This window comes from Lepidochelys kempii, chromosome 2 (genome assembly GCF_965140265.1).
Source record: "Lepidochelys kempii isolate rLepKem1 chromosome 2, rLepKem1.hap2, whole genome shotgun sequence".
In the NCBI taxonomy this organism is placed as follows: Eukaryota; Metazoa; Chordata; order Testudines; family Cheloniidae; genus Lepidochelys; species Lepidochelys kempii.
In genome coordinates, this window is record NC_133257.1 from 66,839,889 (window position 1) to 66,858,536 (window position 18,648).

The following is an 18,648-nucleotide window of genomic DNA, read 5'->3' on the forward strand; positions in this document are numbered from 1 at the left end:
AAGTTCTACCAATCCCAAAGGATCAGACACATTACCCACCAGGTTAATGAATATTTTAGATCTTACCCAAATACACGCTTACAGCTAATTCTTATTAAGAAGCTAAAATGTATTAAAAAGGGGAAAAAAAGAGAGAGTATTGGTTAAAAGATCATTATACATACAGACATGAATAGAGTTCTTAGGTCAGCTTTATAGTAGAGATGGTGAGCTTTAGAGCTGCAAAGAGTTCTTTTAGAATTAGTCCATAGGTTACAGTCCAATGTCAAGGTGATCCCGATGAGACTGAAGATCTCAGTCTTGCAACTCAAACTTCCTCTGATGAAGCTTAAGCACATCTGAGATAAAAGGATCAGGGTCCAAGAGTTCTTTTTATAGAACTCTGGCAGGCCATTGACAGCCTCTTGACAACAGGTGTTCCTTGGGTGAAGCATTGTGACTTTTAAGTAGAATCACCTATTTCCTATGTATACACAGGTAATTAGTTGCATTCATTAGCATAAGGTAATTATGCATTAAGCTGTTCATAGACAATTTACTACAAACTTCAAAGAAAAATATAGACAACGAAATTATTACATTCAGGTTTCATTTACATTTTAATATTCCCTTTTGATCTCTGAATCAATAGACACAGTAACAGAGAGGAACCATCTGTTTACATGGTTAACATCTAGCAAGATATAAGTAAATACATACAATTAGTATTACCTCTAATTCTCTAACAATACAGGTATACATTTCAAAGCTTTAGTCTATTTAACATGAAATTGCCCTAATTACCATTTACATACTTTTCTAACACATCTCTACAGATTGAAGTTGGGTCATTTAGCCTGCTAGTCATTTAACCCTTTCTGGCTTAATGTCACACCTGGTTTTCCACTGGTACAAATCAGAGGAAAAAATCAGACACCTGTGTGGCCTATTGGGTGCTGCTGGCAGAGGAAGCTCTCTGGTGCCTTCTACTGCTGCCCACACATATCACAGGCAGAAGCTTCATAAATTAATCTCCTTTTCAAAAGTTTTTGTATTGATGACCCCTTTCACACAGCAAGCCTCTGAGTGTGACCCCCCTTATACATTAAAAAAGGGGGGGTAATTTAATTTAATGGGGGCTTAGGGCTGTCAGCCCCACATTGCTGACAGCTCACAACCCCCATGTAAACACCTTGGGACCCCCCTGAGGAGTCACAACCCCCCCCAGTTTCATGAACCCCTGGCATACAGTGTGGACCACATAATCAACAACATGTGCAGCCCTCTAGTATTATTGAGTACCCAATAACTGTGCTAGGCACATCAGTGAGAGCAGCCATAGTGGTATTTTATCTATGGTATTACAAAATATTTTAAGAAAAAGTGGAGATGGATTTGACTCCCCTGCCTATAACAGCAATCGAGGTAGGCTTTGTCAATGACCGAGATATGGATGGTCATGCCAGTGGCTAGAGCAGGAGTCAGGTTTACTGGCCAGAGGAGTCAGTAGTCAGGAATCAGAGCCCAGAGTCAGAGGCCGGATGCCAGAGCCAAGTCAGAGTCGAAGTCAAGAACTGGAGCCAAAGATCAGGACTGTGTCACCTGGAGTGAGGCAAGGCAGGGGCAGTGCTGGGAATAAGCGGGCACAGGAGCTATTGCAGACACAGCTGAATGCTTTGAGAGCCACTGAACTGTTACTGGGCTTCAGAGCCGGTCTGCTGACTCTTCCAATCAATCGGGTGGTGTAGCCAAACAGGCAGCCTATTGCAGGCCTGCTGCACTCATTAGGTTGCCTAGAGACTGATTCTGCTGCAGGCCCTGCTTCCTGACTGTACTCCCCTGCCAGCTGCAGGGTGCCTCTAGGCTTGGTTTCTTGGGCTACTTCCGATGGAACTCTTGCAAAAGGTCCAGGGCATGGATGTTCTCTACCAGTTCCCAAGAATCATAGAACGGGAATGGACCTCGAGAGGTCATCTAGTCCAGTCCCCTGCACTCTTGGAAGGACTAAGTATTATCTAGACCATTCCTGACCGGTGTTTGTCTAACCTGCTCTTAAAAATCTCCAATGATGAAGATTCCACAACCTCCCTATGCAATTTATTGCAGAGCTTAACCACCCTGAAAGTTAGGTAGTTTTTCCTAATGTCCAACCTAAACCTTCCAAGCTGCAATTTAAGTCCATTGCTTCTTGTCCTATCCTCAGAGGTTAAGAAAAACAATTTTTCTTCTTCCTCCTTGTAACAACCTTTTACATACTTGAAAACTGCTTGTCCAGACCATAACCTTCCCAGTCCACCACATACTGGAGCCTTCCACTAATTTGCCAAAATTGAGGATCGACTTTCATGGGTTCAGATGACAGAGAGGGGACTAGTGATGGCCGTGCAGAGCCAGAGGGCTGGTGGGAGCAAGGAGGACCATCTTTTTTCTTAGTTGCAGTCGGTCAGGTAGTTGTCGATCTTGATGCATAGGTCAGCTAAGGCAGTGGTTCTCAAAGCCGGTCCGCTGCTTGTTCACGGAAAGCCCCTGGCGGGCCGGACCGGTTTGTTTACCTGCCGCGTCCACAGGTTTGGCCGATCACAGCTCCCACTGGCCGTGGTTCACCACTCCAGGCCCAGGGGGCTGCGGGAAGGGCGCTGCTTCCCACAGCCCACATTGGCCTGGAGCGGCGAACCGTGGCCAGTGGGAGCCGCGGTCGGCCAAACCTGCGGACGCGGCAGGTAAACAAACCGGTCCGGCCCGCCAGGGACTTTCCCTGAACAAGCAGCAGACCAGCTTGGAGAACCACTGAACTAAGGGATCCAGGCTGGATGGAATTCCACCCGTGCCAGTTCATCTTGAATATTATCATTTAGGCCAAGCGGGAAATGATAATGCCAGGCAGCCTCATTTCACTTGGTATCTACTACCAAGTATGGAACTCTGCTGCATATTTAGCAACTGGCTGGCATCTCTGCAGCAGCACCTGATTGTGGCTTTGGCCATATACTCATGTCTCGGATCATCAAAGATCACTGCCAAAACTCAAAAGAATGTCCTCAAATTTTCCCAGAAGGGGGCTTGAGTTTTCCAGGAATGGAGACACCCAAGCCAGGGCCTCCCCAGTAAGCAGGCTGATAATCAATTCCACTCAGGCTTGGTCAGTGGCATACAACTGTGGTCATAGTAGAAATAGGAGCAGATACCAATTTAGGAACCCAGAAAACCCACTGTGGCAATCGCCTTTGAACTTGTCAGTTATGGGGCGCTTGGGCTCTCAGGCAGTGGGGTTTGGAGCTGAAGGAGGTTTGGCTTGAACTTGCATGACCCCATTCTGCACCTGCAGGGTGGCAAACTGGGCCTGTGAGGTCTGTAGGGCTTCCACTGTCTCTGTCAGAGAGATATTGTCCTTTGAAGAATCCATAGCTACCAGATCAAGGTAACTCCTCAAGGTGTCAGTGACCAGGATATGGGTGGTTGTGCCCATTTACTTGGAGTGATGCTAGACAGGAGTAGGAGCTGCCATGGGCAAATGCTTTGAGCAGCCACTGAACTGCTGCTGCTGGGCTTACGGGTTGGTCTCATGACTCTTTCCAACCAATCAGGTGGTGTAGCCAATCAGGCATCCTGTTATAGGCCAGTTGCACTTATTAGGTTGCCTGGAGACTGGCTCAGCTGCCAGCTCTTCTTCCTGTCTGGCTCTGCTGCAGGCTCTGATTCCTGACACGGTGGCATCAAGTTTCTCCATAATTCCCAGCCTTGCACAATTTGATTTCTATAGTACATGAAGAAATCAAAAGGCTCCTATTTTTAGACTTGCTGCTCCTTCTTCTGGAGTAGCTGAATCCAGTCTGTGAAAGGCATAATGACATTATCACATTGTATTGTACCTACACAAGTCAAGTAAGGAAATAAGGAGCAGGTGTGACAGAACTATCTAGATGCACGTGTTATGCTGTCGTGAGCCAAAGATCTTAAAATAAAATAGGTCAATATCTGTTATTTGAATAAATCCTATTACTGCTATATGACCTTCCAGCTCATAGGAGGCAGAAATTTTTGCAGACACACCCCCTATTTATTGAAAAAAATTTTGCTAAACAAAAGACTAAGACCTGCACATGTGAAGAGAAGAGACATTGTTTTGCATAAAGTGACATCCAGAATTGAAAGGGTTTTAGCTTATTGCTCAATGTGCAAATTTCTCATAATGGAAATTACCAGCTTGGTAGACTGGGAGTAAGGAACATGAGTCTTACAAAGTGACCACCAAAAGAGGATATAAGCAGCAGCCTGTAAGCTTAGTTACAAAGGGACGGTCTTTTCGGGAAGTCAAAAAAGGAAGGAGGATGTGAAATCGGACTTTCAGCTGACATGCAGAAGGAGACAGACAGCCTTCAGACAGAGAGAGGGAGCTCTTTTTTTTTTTTAAAGGATTTTTGTCTTTGTTCAAGAAAATTTAAAATTGTCTCAATTACATTAGCATAGTTAAGAGCTATTTGCAGTCCCACAGCCTGCCTGGAATGTGGAGCAAGGGGACATGGGATAAGAAGATTTCTATCCATCAGATTTTCAGTCTGCTGACTTTGGCTTTGCTCTGGGAGTTTTGCCCAAGGGCCAAATTCTGCAGTCCTTACAAAAGGAAAACTCCCACTGACTTTACGTTTCCATTGTGCTTCTGGAGCAAATCTCCTGAGTGGGAAATTTCACAGAGAAGTGAATTGCACAATGTGATATTTAGAAAGGAAAAAAAGTCTCTGTGTCCTCAAAATGACATGGTTCACAAAATTAGATGAATATAAAAACCACACAATGAATTGCCCCAAATATTCCTAAAATCCACACTGGTTTTACACAGTTCTGACCAACTCATCACTTTTGTGTGGAGTGGTGGGAATGTGAAGGTTGGGATGCTTTTCATGTGGTGGAGAAGAGTTAGCAGGGTTTCTGAGTCAATTAGGACTTTATGGAATGATATGAAGCCGGTGGGCTAGGTCCTCTGCTACATCCAATAATTATACTGTAAACAGCTGCCACACCTGTGATACCCTCTAACAAAATGGTAGTAGATTGTAAATGTGTATATATTTGCATAAATTCACAAAATCATTAGAAGCACGTATCTTCTAACTATATCTTGCAACTGCATATCAGGAATTTCCATTTACATAGTTTAGAAGACAAAAGCCAGATAATTGCTATAAAACATTTTAGTGCCAGGGCTATTTCTCAACACATGTTCTAAGTAGAGGGAAATACTGTTGTGTCTTAGACAGTAAAGCTCGAGAACTATTGGAAAATGTTGGCATTTTAATGACAATCACTGTATAGTGAGCTGGGATAAAGTGCTCACATGTACCCAATTTCATGTTCATTTACTGTGAGGGCACGTGCAAAAATAAGCATAGAGGTGTGCCTACAAAATGACTGTAGAGCTTCAGCTTCTTTTTCAAGAAAGTAAGTGAGGTCCCAAATGACTGGTGAGACATCACTTACTATCTGAATCTTCTAACTTGTCCAAATGCCATTGCTGATATTGGTGGGATGCCAAGATTTGAGGTCCTAGTGGCAAGAGTCTGAACTACAATCAAAGCTTAAAGAACAGGAGTACTTGTGGCACCTTAGAGACTAACCAATTTATTTGAGCATAAGCTTTCGTGAGCTACAGCTCACTTCATCGGATGCATTCCATGAAGTGAGCTGTAGCTCACAAAAGCTTATGCTCAAATAAATTGGTTAGTCTCTAAGGTGCCACAAGTACTCCTGTTCTTTTTGCGGATACAGACTAACACGGCTGCTACTCTGAAACCAATCAAAGCTTAATTTGTCTTGATTATATTTGTATTATAACAGCAATATTACAGCCACTCCTTTTTCCTCATTGGAGATCCGGTGTCCTCATTGTGATAAACTACTCTAACTTTGGTCTTGTAATGTAGTCACTCAGAAATCAGACTATTGACAAGAAAAAGCAGACGTGTAATGACACTGTCATATAATCAAGTAGCCCTTTTTCAGTGGAATTCCCTTTAAGACTAGATTGAATTTCCAATTCTTGAGACTAGACCCCTAAAACCTACCACTGAGTCACTAAAGAGTGCTAGAGAAGGTGACTACTCTGCATCCTTATCCCTCTCTAAGCAGAAGGAGTACCCTGATATCAGAACACACACACACTGGATTAGTGCTCAAACTGACCCTTCTCCCTGGGTTCTTCTTTTATTGGAAGTCAAAATAATGATAACACAATAAGCTAGGCTGCTCTTAGGAATTCCCTCCAGAACCTCTCTGTCCCAGACCCTAGTCACCTCTGCCCAGAAAGCCACTCCCATCTATTTTTATCCAAGATGGTGCTAGTGAGCCAGCAAGAATCAGTCAGCAGCCCCAGGCAGGGTTCTAACAGTGTGTGTGAGGGGTAGGTGGGTACAGAGTGGTAAGGACACAAGAGGAACAGTTTCTGAGTGAGGTGGGATGGAAGGATGTTTCTGAGCTCCAGAAGTTCTCAGCCTATAATGAAGTAGGTAGCACAGGAAAAGGTTCTGAGCCTGGAAGTTTAGGTGAGCAGGACCTTGGATTTTGAGCCAGAGGGAAGAGTGAGGTCAAAGGGGGCGGGGCTTCAGAGGTATATGTGAGATGAATAGGAAAGGATGAGTTCTAGGTTTTGAGCTAAAGGGAAAGAAGATCTGGAATATGGTGGGGTCAGGCTGAAGGAGATTTCTGAGCAGGAATGGGTTAGGTTAGATGGAGAATCTGATGGGGTCAAAGTTTCTGAAAGGGGAGGGAAATGGCAGAATTGAGTGTAGGTGAGTGGGGAGAAAGGATTATAAGGATGTGCATGAGAAAGGGGTTAATTGATGAAAGAGGGTTTTGATCCTGTAAGGTGCTGAAAGTTCAGTATATTCTTTGGAGCTTTGCTGGATCAGGACTAGAGTGTCCAGATCCAGCCAGGAGCCTGACTAAATTGGTGGTGTGCAGACAGGAGGAAGATAGATCAGGAGATAAGAGCTAGACTGGAAGAGGGAGAGGGAGGCTGGGACTAGTCAAAAACAGCAAAATGAGGCTAATGCTGTTTTCTCCTACTCCTGCCCTCTGCTGTAACTGTGTCCATGCTTTTCATTTTGACAGTGACAGATGCTTGGAGAGGGAAAACAATCTTTTTCTTCCCATTTTCCTATTAATCTCTCATTCCCAGCCCAAATCTTCCCCTGACTCCCTTGAAAATTTAGTCAATCTGCAGGGAGAGCATAAAGTGTGGTAGGGTGCTGTGGCAGAAAAGTCAGGGAACTATGGTAAGTACTTGGGGCACCAGCTACCACCGTCTGTACGTTGGCTAGTCATCTCCTATATTGCTAAACTTGAACTATAAACTGTAGTTGATAAATCTACATGACAGATCAAAACACACCTGAGAGACCTTCAAATTATTAACTATTACAGCTCTTTGATTACTTTGGAATCTGCTGATACTAGCTCAAGGCCGTCTCTGCAACTGTCCAGATTAAGTCTCTCAAATTTTTTTTACAGAGATATCAGTCAGAATGAAGACATAATAGTTTCTATCCAGAAATGGTTAATTAATAGCTTGCCTAGGTTATTTAAGTTCAATTAAGTAAATTCGTGCCCCTGATCTATATAAAAAGTGGCTGTTTGATTTGTCATTTGCATGACTCTCAGTCTTTAAAGTGTACCAAGCTACTCTTTTTCACTGTAATTTGAAAAGTTCACTGTAATTGTCTGAAATGTTAGCAGCATCTTTGATCTGGGGAATAGTGATGATACTATGCTGTTGTTTTTGGTTTGTTCTGGGACTAAGAAGGAGGTAAGGTTTCTTTTTAAACATATCCCAACTCTAATTTCTGTAAAAAGATAGTATGTATATAGCTGAGACAAAACTAGTCTGAACATTGGCAGATGGATATGTAAAGGATAACAACGGTGATGTTGGTGTTTGTTCTTTGAAATCTTTATATTCTAATGGCATTTTTTGTGCACATAAATTTAAAAAAAAAACAAGCAGGCTATGCAGATCTATAGTCATGACTAACAGAAGATAGAGATACAAAGAAAGGAGGAATCCATTTGCAAATGAGGTTATCATCATTTGGAACATTAAGGATCTGATTTTTCAGAAGTGCTTAGTATGTGCAGCTTCTGTTGAAATCAACAGGATTTACAGGTGCTCAGTATTTTTGTGAAATCAGATCCTACATGTTTGTGCTTCTGATTACAGATGACTGTTTTATCCCTTATACCTTTTTCATTTTCTTTTCTGTATCAATGTAGTTTAATCTGGACTGCAGCCATATTGAATGACTTTTAATGCTAGTTATCATTCGTCTTGTTTACTGTATTGAGTAAATACTCTCAAGTCTTTATCCTATTGGCATGTGCTCTGTACAGAAACAAAGAAATTAATTAATATATTTACTATAAAAAGTGGCTCTTTGACTTGTCTTTTGCATCACTCTCTGGTTTTAAAGTGTACTGTACTGTTACCTACTCTTTTCCACTTGAAACTCCTGAAATTTCACTCAGATTGCCTGAAATGTTAGCAGCATCTTTGATCTGGGGAACAGTGATCTTCTGTAAGTTGTAATACTTTGGCTTCATCTTGGTTGTTGGGTTTAGTGTACAGGCGCTGGGCGGTGTTGTGACCTATGCTATACAGGTTAGATTAGGAGGTGATTGTAGCAGGATGATCTGTAGCCTTTAAGGGCCTGCAGAGTTAGGGAGCAGCAGGCTGTGGCTTAAAGAGAAGCCCAGCAGGCAGCTTTTGGGAACCAGCTGATCCAGCTCGGAATCAGATCCAGTCATTAGCTTCTGCTTAGCTAGATCAGCTAGTTCCCAACACAGGCTTGCTGGGCTTCTCCTTAAGCTATAGCCTGCTGCTCCCTAGCTCTGCAGGTGGTTAAAGGCGCAGACCACCCTACTACAACAGTCTGGAGGTCCCTTCTGACTTTAATCTCTTTGACATGTATTATTTAAAAGTTATTAGTGACTTACTGTGGGTGTCCATATCCAGGAATACAGTTATTTGGATCCCATTCAACAAAGCACCTGAACACATGCTTAATTTTAAGCATGTGCTTAAGTGCTTTGTAGAAATAGGGCCTGTAAGCAAAACTCCCATTGATTTCAATGGTGCAGAATCAGACCCAAGAGGAACATGCAAACAACAATACTGTAATACTCTTTCTTTGGTGGGTTCAAAGGCCTCAGCATTCAGTGTGCTAGAGAATTGTGCAAGCCAAAGACCGAACAAATAAATAAAGTAATCCTATCTTCATGTCTCTGGAAGTCCAAATGATGCTTGTCCATCCATCTTCTATTCCTCCTTTCTTTCTGTCCATTAGAACTGTTAATAATAAGTTTTTTATACAGTCTTAATTGAGTGTGTATTTGAGGTAATGTTATCTATTTTAGAATTTGCAGAGCAATTAAGGGCCCAATCCTGAGCAACTAAGGGGTTGATTCTTGCAAAGTGCCATGCATCCTCAACTCCCAAGGGGCATTGAGGTAGTCAGCAACTCCCAGCATCAGGCTCTAGAGCAGAGGTGGGCAAACTACAGCCTGTGGGCCACATCTGGCCCGCGGGACCGTCCTGCCTGACCCCGAGCTCCCGGCCAGGGAGACTAGCCCCCAGCCCCTCCCCAGCTGTCCCCCTCCCCTGCAGCCTCAGCGCACCACGCCGCCAGCACTCTGGCCCGCTGCTCCTGCTGGGCAGCACGGCAGCGTGGCTGGCTCTGGCGTGATAAGGGGGCAGGGGTCCTGGGGGGCAGTCAGGGAGCAGGGGGCGGTCAGGGAAAGGGGGATAGGTGTGGGAGTCCTGGGGGGCCTGTTAGGGGGTGGGGAGGTATGGATAGGGGTCAGGGCAGTCAGGGGACAGGGAGAAGGGGCGGTTGGATAGGGGGTGGGGTCCCAGGGGGCGGGTAGGGGCGGTCAGGGGACAAAGAGGAGGGGGGTTGGATGGGTCGGGGGTTCTGAGGGGGGCAGTTAGAGGGCAGGGGCCAGGTTGTTTGGGGAGGCACAGCCTTCTCTACCAAGCCCTCCATATAGTTTTGCAACCCCAATGTGGCCCTCGGGCCAAAAAGTTTGCCCACCCCTGCTCTAGAGGGGCTGAACCTGCACTACTGAAGGAGCTTTGCCATTGACTTCAGCTGGAACAGGGTCAGGCCCTAGGTGCTTAGGGCTCTATCCTGTTCCCGATAAAGTCAATAAGAGCTGGGCCAATGACTTTAATGAGAGCAAGTGTGGATTATTACTAACAGAAACTACAAACCAGAAATTCTGGACCTCATTCTGCACAGCATTACTTACGTGAGGATCACTTATTTATTTGAATAATAGAGTGATATAGCGTCAGTTCAAACTACATTTTTTGTTGTTCTTGGATTCTAATAAGGCTTCTGTAGGCTGTTAAGGTCATTCTTTCTAAGATACTATAGACCTCATCATGGATTTGTTATGAAACGGAGGGCAATTTCCTATCAACACTGATAGAAACTGAATGTTCTAAATAGACAGGTATCACAATCTTATTTAGCTGGCTAAGCTGAAGGACAGGTCTTAATTTATAACCCTAATTTGTAACATTTGTTTGTAACTTGTAGGCGTCCAGGTGAGCCGCCAGTGGAAAATGGGCTACTTCCATATCTGGGCTGCGCTTTGCAATTTGGTGCCAACCCTCTTGAATTTCTCAAAGCAAGACAAAAGAAATATGGGCACATTTTCACTTGCAAAGTGGCTGGAAAATATGTTCATTTTCTCACTGACCCTTTTTCATACCATTCAGTGATACTCCAAGGAAGGCATTTGGACTGGAAAAAGTTTCACTTTGCTGCTTCTGCAAAGGTACCGCTTTAAAATTACAGTAGTATTTTAACATATTTTAATATTTAATATGAAAAATATCAACATGGTCAAGTCAGACTGTACCTAGTTAATCTATATGTGACTTTTCAGTATGTCTGCCTGTCTGAAAGATAGTTTGTCTCCTGGCTCAAATCTACCAACAATGTGTAATACTAAAGCAAAAGTACAGCACAAGATGGTTTGCACTATTGTGAATTTATATTGAATTGACTAATTTTAAAAACAAATTACTACTTGTGAAAGATGCCAGATTAGCGGCCCTGGAAACTGAAATCCTCTATATATCCACAGAGCAGGTCTGGCATAGACTCCCATCAGTACAAGTTTCTTCCCATTAGCCTAGCATTGTTCTTCAGTCAGTAGTTGGAAGGGTCACCTCTAGAAGTCTCATTCAGGCCATTCAAACCTTGGCCTTTCTGCCAACAGAATAACAGTTATGGTGTTGGCTGTGTAATGTAGAAGCCTGTGTCCTAGAATCTAAATTCTAGATTAATCCACACACTCATTTCACTGAGGACCTCAAACAACACTTAGATAGTAATGGTCACTACTGATTTATCCCTTTATTTGCCCTGCAGTGACACCCTGAGAAGCAAATATACATCTGTAAAATAGAATGTGTCTTTACAAATCAGTTTAATCTTACCTCAGACCACAAACACTAAAATGCCTTAATCATAACTCAGGCTACATCTACACTGCAGTTGGACATCCATGGCTGGCCCATGCCAGCTGACTTGGGCTCACGGGGCTCGGGCTAAATGCATCGCTGGCAGGTATAAGAGGCTTGGGGAGACTAAGCCTCCCCAAATGGGGCACGAAATGATGGATGCGGCACACCTCCCTTTGGAGTCAGGCTGGCCAGCCGCCTTTAGAGCACCCCTGCTGGAAGCTCCTGAAAAGTAGGGAGGGCCACTGGTGCCTGGACTGTGGCCCTTCCCGTGCTCTGCCCCAAGGCCCCATTCCTACTTGGCCTTTCCTCACATAGCCAGACCCACGCTGAACATCTTCCCCCTGAGGCCCCCCCCTTGCTCCGCCTCTTCCTGCCCCCACTCAGTCTCTTCTCCCAAAGCCCCTGCCTGCCACTTGCTTCTCTCTGCCCCTGTTGCTTGCCCCTAAGGCGGGAGGGGGGGGGCAGAAAGGAGTAGGTGGAGAAGAGTGAGTGGTGGACAGGGTGACCTTGGGAGAAGGGGTGGAGAGGGACAAGCAGCGGGGGCTTCAGGGGAAGGGCCTTGGGAGGGGGGCAGAGAGGAGCAAGCAGTGAGTAGGCGGGGGTCCTCAGGAGAGGGAGTGGAGAGGAGCAAGTGTCGGGCAGGGGGTCCTCAGGGGAGGAAGTTGAGAAGAGCAAGTGGTGGGCAGGGGGTCCCTGCGGAGAGGGACAAGCAGCGGGTGGGGGGGTGTCTCAGGGGAAGGGGCCTCGGGAGAGGGGACAGAGAGGAGCAAGCGGCAGGCAGAGGACCTCAGGAGAGGGGCCCTTTGGGGAGGGGGGCAGAGAAAAGTGAGCAGGGGCGCTTTGGGAGAGGGGGCGGAGAGAAAGAGTGGCAGGTGCAGGGCCCTCAGGGGAAGAGACAGAGTGAAGATGCAAAGAGGCAGAGTGGGGGCGAAATCTTGGGTAGGGTGACCAGATAGCAAGTGTGAAAAATCAGATCAGAGGGTGGGGGTAATAGGCGCATATATAAGACAACACCCCAAATATTGGGAGTGTCCCTATACAATCGGGACATTTGGTCACACTAGCCTTTGGGGGAGGAGGCTGAGCAGGGGCAGAGCCTCAGGCCACAGTTCAGGCGCCGGTGCCCCCGCCCAGTTGTGAGCTGGAGTCGGTTTGCAGCGGTTTGCTGGAACCAGTTGTTAAATTTAGAAGCCCTTTTAGAACCGGTTGTCCCGCTTCTAAATTTAACAACCGTCCAAAAGTGGCGCCTTTTGCTCCGGGGCTGAAGCACCCACTGGGAAAATTTGGTGGGTGCAGAGCCACTTGCCTCTCAGCTCTCGCAGGCTTCCTGCGCGAAAAACGGAAACGGGGCGGAGAAGCCGAGCAGAGCGGCGCGTTCAGGGGAAGAGGCAGAGTGGAGGTGAGCTGGGGCCGGGCGCAGGGCGGGGAGCTGCTGGTGGGGGCTCTGTACCCACCAAATTTTCCCAGTGGGTGCCTAAGGCCCCACTTTTGGCCAATTATCACTTTACAGATTTGACAGTTCTTACTATATGTCCCAGTGTTAAATTATGAAGATGACATCTTGGCTATGATTTCCCTTGTAAATTATTATTTACCAAGGTTGTGGTGATCCTCATTTATCTTTCATACAATTTATTTGGTGGCAGGCTTTTGGACATGGCAGTATTGACCCACGTGATGGAAACACCACTGAAAATATGCATCAGACTTTCATTAGAACCCTGCAAGGTAATGCCCTGAATTCCCTCATTGAAGCTATGATGAAAAACCTACAATATGTCATGCTGCAATCAAGTACATCTAAACTGCATTCCAACACCTGGGTAACAGATGGGCTGTATGCATTTTGTTGCCGGGTGATGTTTGAATCTGGCTTTTTAACACTTTTTGGTACAGAGTTTAATTCAACCCAAGACCAGAATCTATCTCAGCAGGAAACCCAGAGAGCACTTATTCTAAATGCTCTTGAAAACTTCAAGGAATTTGATAAAATCTTCCCAGTCCTTGTCGCAGGCATGCCTATCCATGTGTTCAAGAGCGCCCACAATGCACGGGAGAAGCTGGCAGAGGCTCTGCTCCATGAGAACCTCAGAAAAAGGAGCAACATCTCTGAGCTCATCACTCTCCGTATGTTCTTAAATGACACTCTGTCTACTTTTGATGATAAGGAAAAAGCAAAAACCCACCTGGCTGTACTATGGGCTTCACAAGCTAACACAATACCCGCTACTTTCTGGAGCTTGTTCTATCTTATTAGGTAAGTAGCAGTGTTTGCAGTTTCTAAAGGAAAATAACTTCTTGACTTTGTTGCCACTCAGAAATTGTCTCAGCATTAAGGGCCAAATTCTGCTCTTGGATGAATGTCAAATCTAGGTCCCACTGACGTCAATGGCAAAACTCCTATAGACTTCTGCGGGCCCAGGATTTTGTCCTGCATAAGTAAGACTTCCACAGAAACCCCTCTCATGCTGCCCAGGGAAGGAGATGGTCCCACATAGGGTTTTTCTACATTAGAGAAATTTACTAAAAATATCTCGTCTAATGCTGTGAGCCCTGGTATAGAGAAGACTCCTGCAGCCACAGATGCTTTTAATGCTATGTTAATTAAACCTTCAGAGCAAATCCTAAACAACACAGTATTAAAAACACCAGTGCCTGTGGAAGTCTTGATTACGCTAGGGCTCTCAACAGTAGGTCCTGTGGGACATTTTTAGATCATTGCCCTAGAATCAACAAGGTTTTATTGCACACTTTTGTTTATCTGCCCACTTGTTGGATTCGCAAATATATATTGGCTGCTTTACAGGAAAAGAAAATGAGGCTTCTGCAGAGCTTATGTTGATGTAGCACTGTTGAAGTTAATGGAGCTACACCAATTTGCACCATCTGAGGATCTGACCCATAAGTCCTGATTCTTCACTCTGCTGCTCTCTTTTCACTCTGGTGTAACTCCCCTACATGTCTTAAAAAAAACCCCAAGCTAAATTTCTAAATCTGTACTTTTCAAGATGAGACTTTACACTGCCTGCCTACATTTCTGTGATAAATTGACATAACATTAAAAAACACCATACCTACCTGCATTAATGATGATGATTGAGATTTAGATAGCACATTTCATTCAAAAATCCATAAGTGGTCTATTAACTTTACAATCATGATCCTGAAGTACTTGGGCACGCCCATTGATTTCCATGGAAGTTCTGTGCCCCCCAAGGACTTTGGGATTAGAACCTGTATATCTGTTTAAAATCATGTTCTCCATTACTAACATCTGCCATATCTGTATGGAAGACCAGAAAGTGAAGGATACATTATTTAATTTAAACTATGGGGAGACTTTTTTTTTTGGTAGGCAGAATGTAATTGTCCAACTGGATATAATTCAGGACAGCTGATAATGTGAATGTGATCTAGATTTTTAGCTGCAATGGGGCTATCTCCTAATCTAGGATTGATCACTATATTCCTTATTCTTGGCATTGCTTAACAGACATGTCATTATTTAACAGCATTATACACATTAATTTGGTCTTGCTCAAAATTGGATACTGAACAAAATCTTTGAAGACCTTTTCAGTGTTTTGAACAACCAGGATTTTGCCAATAAAATAAGTATACTTATATTTTTTTTCTAGGTTCTTACGTAGCTTTTTTGTTATACATCCATGGATTAACAAACTACACTGTAGACAGGAAAAAATGAATATCATATTTAACAGCAATCCTTTTGAACATTCCTTAAGTTACAAGTAAGAAATATTTTTGTTTCTGGCATATTGATTTTAGGAGCCCAGAAGCAATGAAAGCAGCTACTGAAGAGGTGCAAAAAACACTGGGAAATGCTGGTGAAAAGATCAACTTCGATGGCAAATATATCTCCTTGAATCGAAAACAACTGGATAATATGCCAGTATTAGGTATGGTCACCACATGTAACAGTACCAGGAACACCCACTTTCAGATATTTTTCTATCTATAGTCAATAAAACACTTCCTATGAAATGCTAAATGACTATCCAACAGCAGGATAATAACGCTACACTGTATCCTTAGTTAGCAAAGGCCACACTTCTCAGCAGTCCTCATGTCTGTGGTGTGGGGATTATCAGAATTTTGAAAGGAATCCCATTTTTCCCATGTAATTTCATGTATGAGTAATGCTTAAGTACTATGTCATGCAGCACCAATGATCTATAGGTAAGTCAAAGTAAGGTTGTATTTTGTTTTTGTTAAAGGACTAAGATCAAAAAGAAGGATCTTACCATATATGGAGTTAAAACTAATGCTTGAGAAATGTTAAACAATGAATTTCTAACAACATGGCTAAAAGCATTATTATGATGATGCATATTTTTTAAAATATGGGTAACATTTTCAAAAGCACCCAAGTGACTGAGGAGCTCACTCCCAAGTCACTTAGGCCCCTGTTAATGTCAATGGAAGTTAGGAGCATAAGTAATTGTGAGGATCTGGGCCTTACAGCTTTTGAAATTGTTGCCCTATAGTTACTGGTGGGGGGAGGTTCAATGTACTTTTTTTTTTTAAATCATTTTTTTTGTCAATATCATTCTCCTCCCTTGAGCTCTAAGGTTTAGGAAGATACTGCCACACTATTCTGATTTTTTTTTTCTCCACATCTTTCTCCAGCATCTTTATTCCTTTCCCATCTTAGTGCAGGTTCATTTCCCAGTCTCAAATATTTTGTGCCTCCACTTTCTAATGTTTCCCTGGGAGGAAAGTGGAATGTCCTCCCAAGATGATCCGCACAGCGGGTTACCTCTGCACAGACCTCGCCGCTCCCTAGTAGGGCAAAGAGGTGTCTGTCACCTCTGCTGCAGCATCCTCCCATCCCCACAATCCTCCAGGGGAGTAGGAGCCCACAGCTGGAGAGTGGTTGGGCAGGGGAGAGCTGAAGGTAGGGCTAGGAGCTGTGTATTGAGGGACCTGCAATTTCAGGTGGTGGAAGAGGTTTTTTTTCCACAATGGTGAGGCAAATCCCTCTGAGGAACAATTTTAGGGGGAGGCCACAAAGGGATCTTGTCTGTTTTCTCCCTATCCAGCCCCCTTTTTTGTTTGTTTCCTTGGGAAGAGTGATCCAGGTCACAGTTTCGTTTTCATATCAAATTGACTTGAAATTGGAATGATAAACAAAAATAGATCTGCAAACTAGGGTCCTTGATTTCAAAAGGGAAAACTTTTAAAATAGTAAGAGAATTAGTTAGGCAAGTTGACTGGCCTGAAGAACTTGGAAGGCTTGGAATTACTTGAAGACAAAGTTGCAGGAACTATCTGGAGCCCGCATCTTAGCTCTATTCATTTTAGCAGTTTCCTTCTCTCCATAATATTGCATGTTTATAGAAGATTACAGGCAATTTAAACTGTGCAGCCTTCCCAAGGGAATACATAGATTCTTTTCATATTAATAATTTTCTTTTTCTCTCTCTACAGATAGTATTATCAAGGAAGCAATGAGGTTGTCCAGTGCATCCATGACTGTCAGAGTGGCTAAGGAGGATTTCACCTTGCACTTGGATAATGACTCCTACAACATCCGCAAAGATGACATTGTAGCTCTTTATCCTCAGCTGCTGCACTTTGATCCAGACATCTATGCTAATCCCTTGGTGAGTGATTACAGTGACATACAAACTTCCTGTTCCAGGAGATGTTAACTGCCTGTTAACAAGGCATCTGGCGTCAGTGCCCTGGTGGTTGGTGCTTCACTCTACCACGCATGTCCTGGATTTATGCCTGGGAACTCCCTGAACAGGTAGGGGTTGGGAGCGCAGTGGAGGCAGCAAAATCAGCCCTGGCCTCTTCCATCACTCCGCAGAGAATTCTTTGGCTGAGCAAAAAAGTAGCGTTGATAGGTTTAAAGGCAGCTCCCTTCAGCCTTCCTCAGCCAGGAAGTGGTGGTGTTTCAAGAGAGGACAAGAGAAGGGGAAGTCCTTAAGGACATACAGTGGTGATGCGGGAAGTGGCACAAAGTCTTCCAATTTGGACATATGTACAAAAAGCTAGATTGCAGCTGTTCTGTGTGTGGGTCAGTAAAAGGCAAGGAGAGGTCCAAAAAGCTTTCCAACAGTGATGCCCCTGCACAGGGGTGGGTATTCTGCTACCCCAAGTGGCAGAGCTGCTCAGAGTAAGGGGCCTTGCAGAGGCTAACCTCTCCCAAAAGGGTTTAGAGGACGGGAAGCATGGCCAGCCACAGAGAAGGAGCATACTGTGCATTGGCTGCTCTTCCCAGAAGGCATTGTGTCAGTGCAGTTGCACATCCTTCCCTCCCTGCATAATCTGGCTCTAATAGACATTAAACTTTCAACTTTCATTACAGACATTCAAGTATGATCGCTATCTCGATGAGAATAGAAAAGAAAAGACTATCTTCTATCGCAACGGTCACAAGTTAAGATATTACTACATGCCATTTGGATCAGGAATAGCAAAATGTCCTGGAAGATTATTTGCTGTCCATGAAATCAAACAGTTTTTGACTTTGGTACTTTCATACTTTGAAATTGAGCTTCTTGACCGCAATGTGCCGTGTCCTTCTTTAGACCAATCCCGAGCAGGGCTGGGTATTTTACAACCAACTAATGACATTCATTTCAAGTACAGATTAAAATGTCTGTGAATATATAAAACATTTTACCTATAGGAGAAAAAATAAGTATCAAGATTATCACTGATCTAAAAACTCCAAACAGATTACACCATAATGCTAATGCATTGCAATGTGAATAGCACACAGTGCTGGTAGGGATTACAGAAATGGTTGTTTTTCCTTCCACCAGGCTTTTCATATGCAAATTGAGATTTTTGTACTGGGGAATCCGGCATACATTTTCTTTTCTGCCAGCAAACACAACTTCTTCCTGTGAACAGAATAAGAATATTGCCCTCTGAGTTAAATAATTTCCCCATATTTGCTTGTAAACAAATTTTTGCCATGTTCACAGATGAAAGGTCTTATATTTTTTTTCATTATTGTAACATTTTTGTTGTATAATGGCATAATACTTTATGTTTTCATGGAAAAACTAGCACAGTTTTTGAGGAAAACCTACAAAATGTTTCACGTTTTAGTGAAACTGCACCAACTTGTACTATATTCCTGGTGTGAGAATCTCTTCACAAAACTC

General features: G+C 43.8%; 1 protein-coding gene across 1 annotated transcript; it reads left to right on the forward strand.

Moving 5' to 3' along the window:
• The first annotated feature begins 7,697 nt into the window (after positions 1–7,697).
• Positions 7,698–18,140, forward strand: CYP7A1 (cytochrome P450 family 7 subfamily A member 1). Its single transcript, XM_073329402.1, has 6 exons — positions 7,698–7,777; positions 10,569–10,809; positions 13,150–13,760; positions 15,293–15,423; positions 16,955–17,130; positions 17,841–18,140. Exons 1-6 carry the CDS (start codon positions 7,698–7,700, stop codon positions 18,138–18,140), a joined length of 1,539 nt encoding a protein of 512 aa, XP_073185503.1.
• The last annotated feature ends 508 nt before the right edge of the window (positions 18,141–18,648 follow it).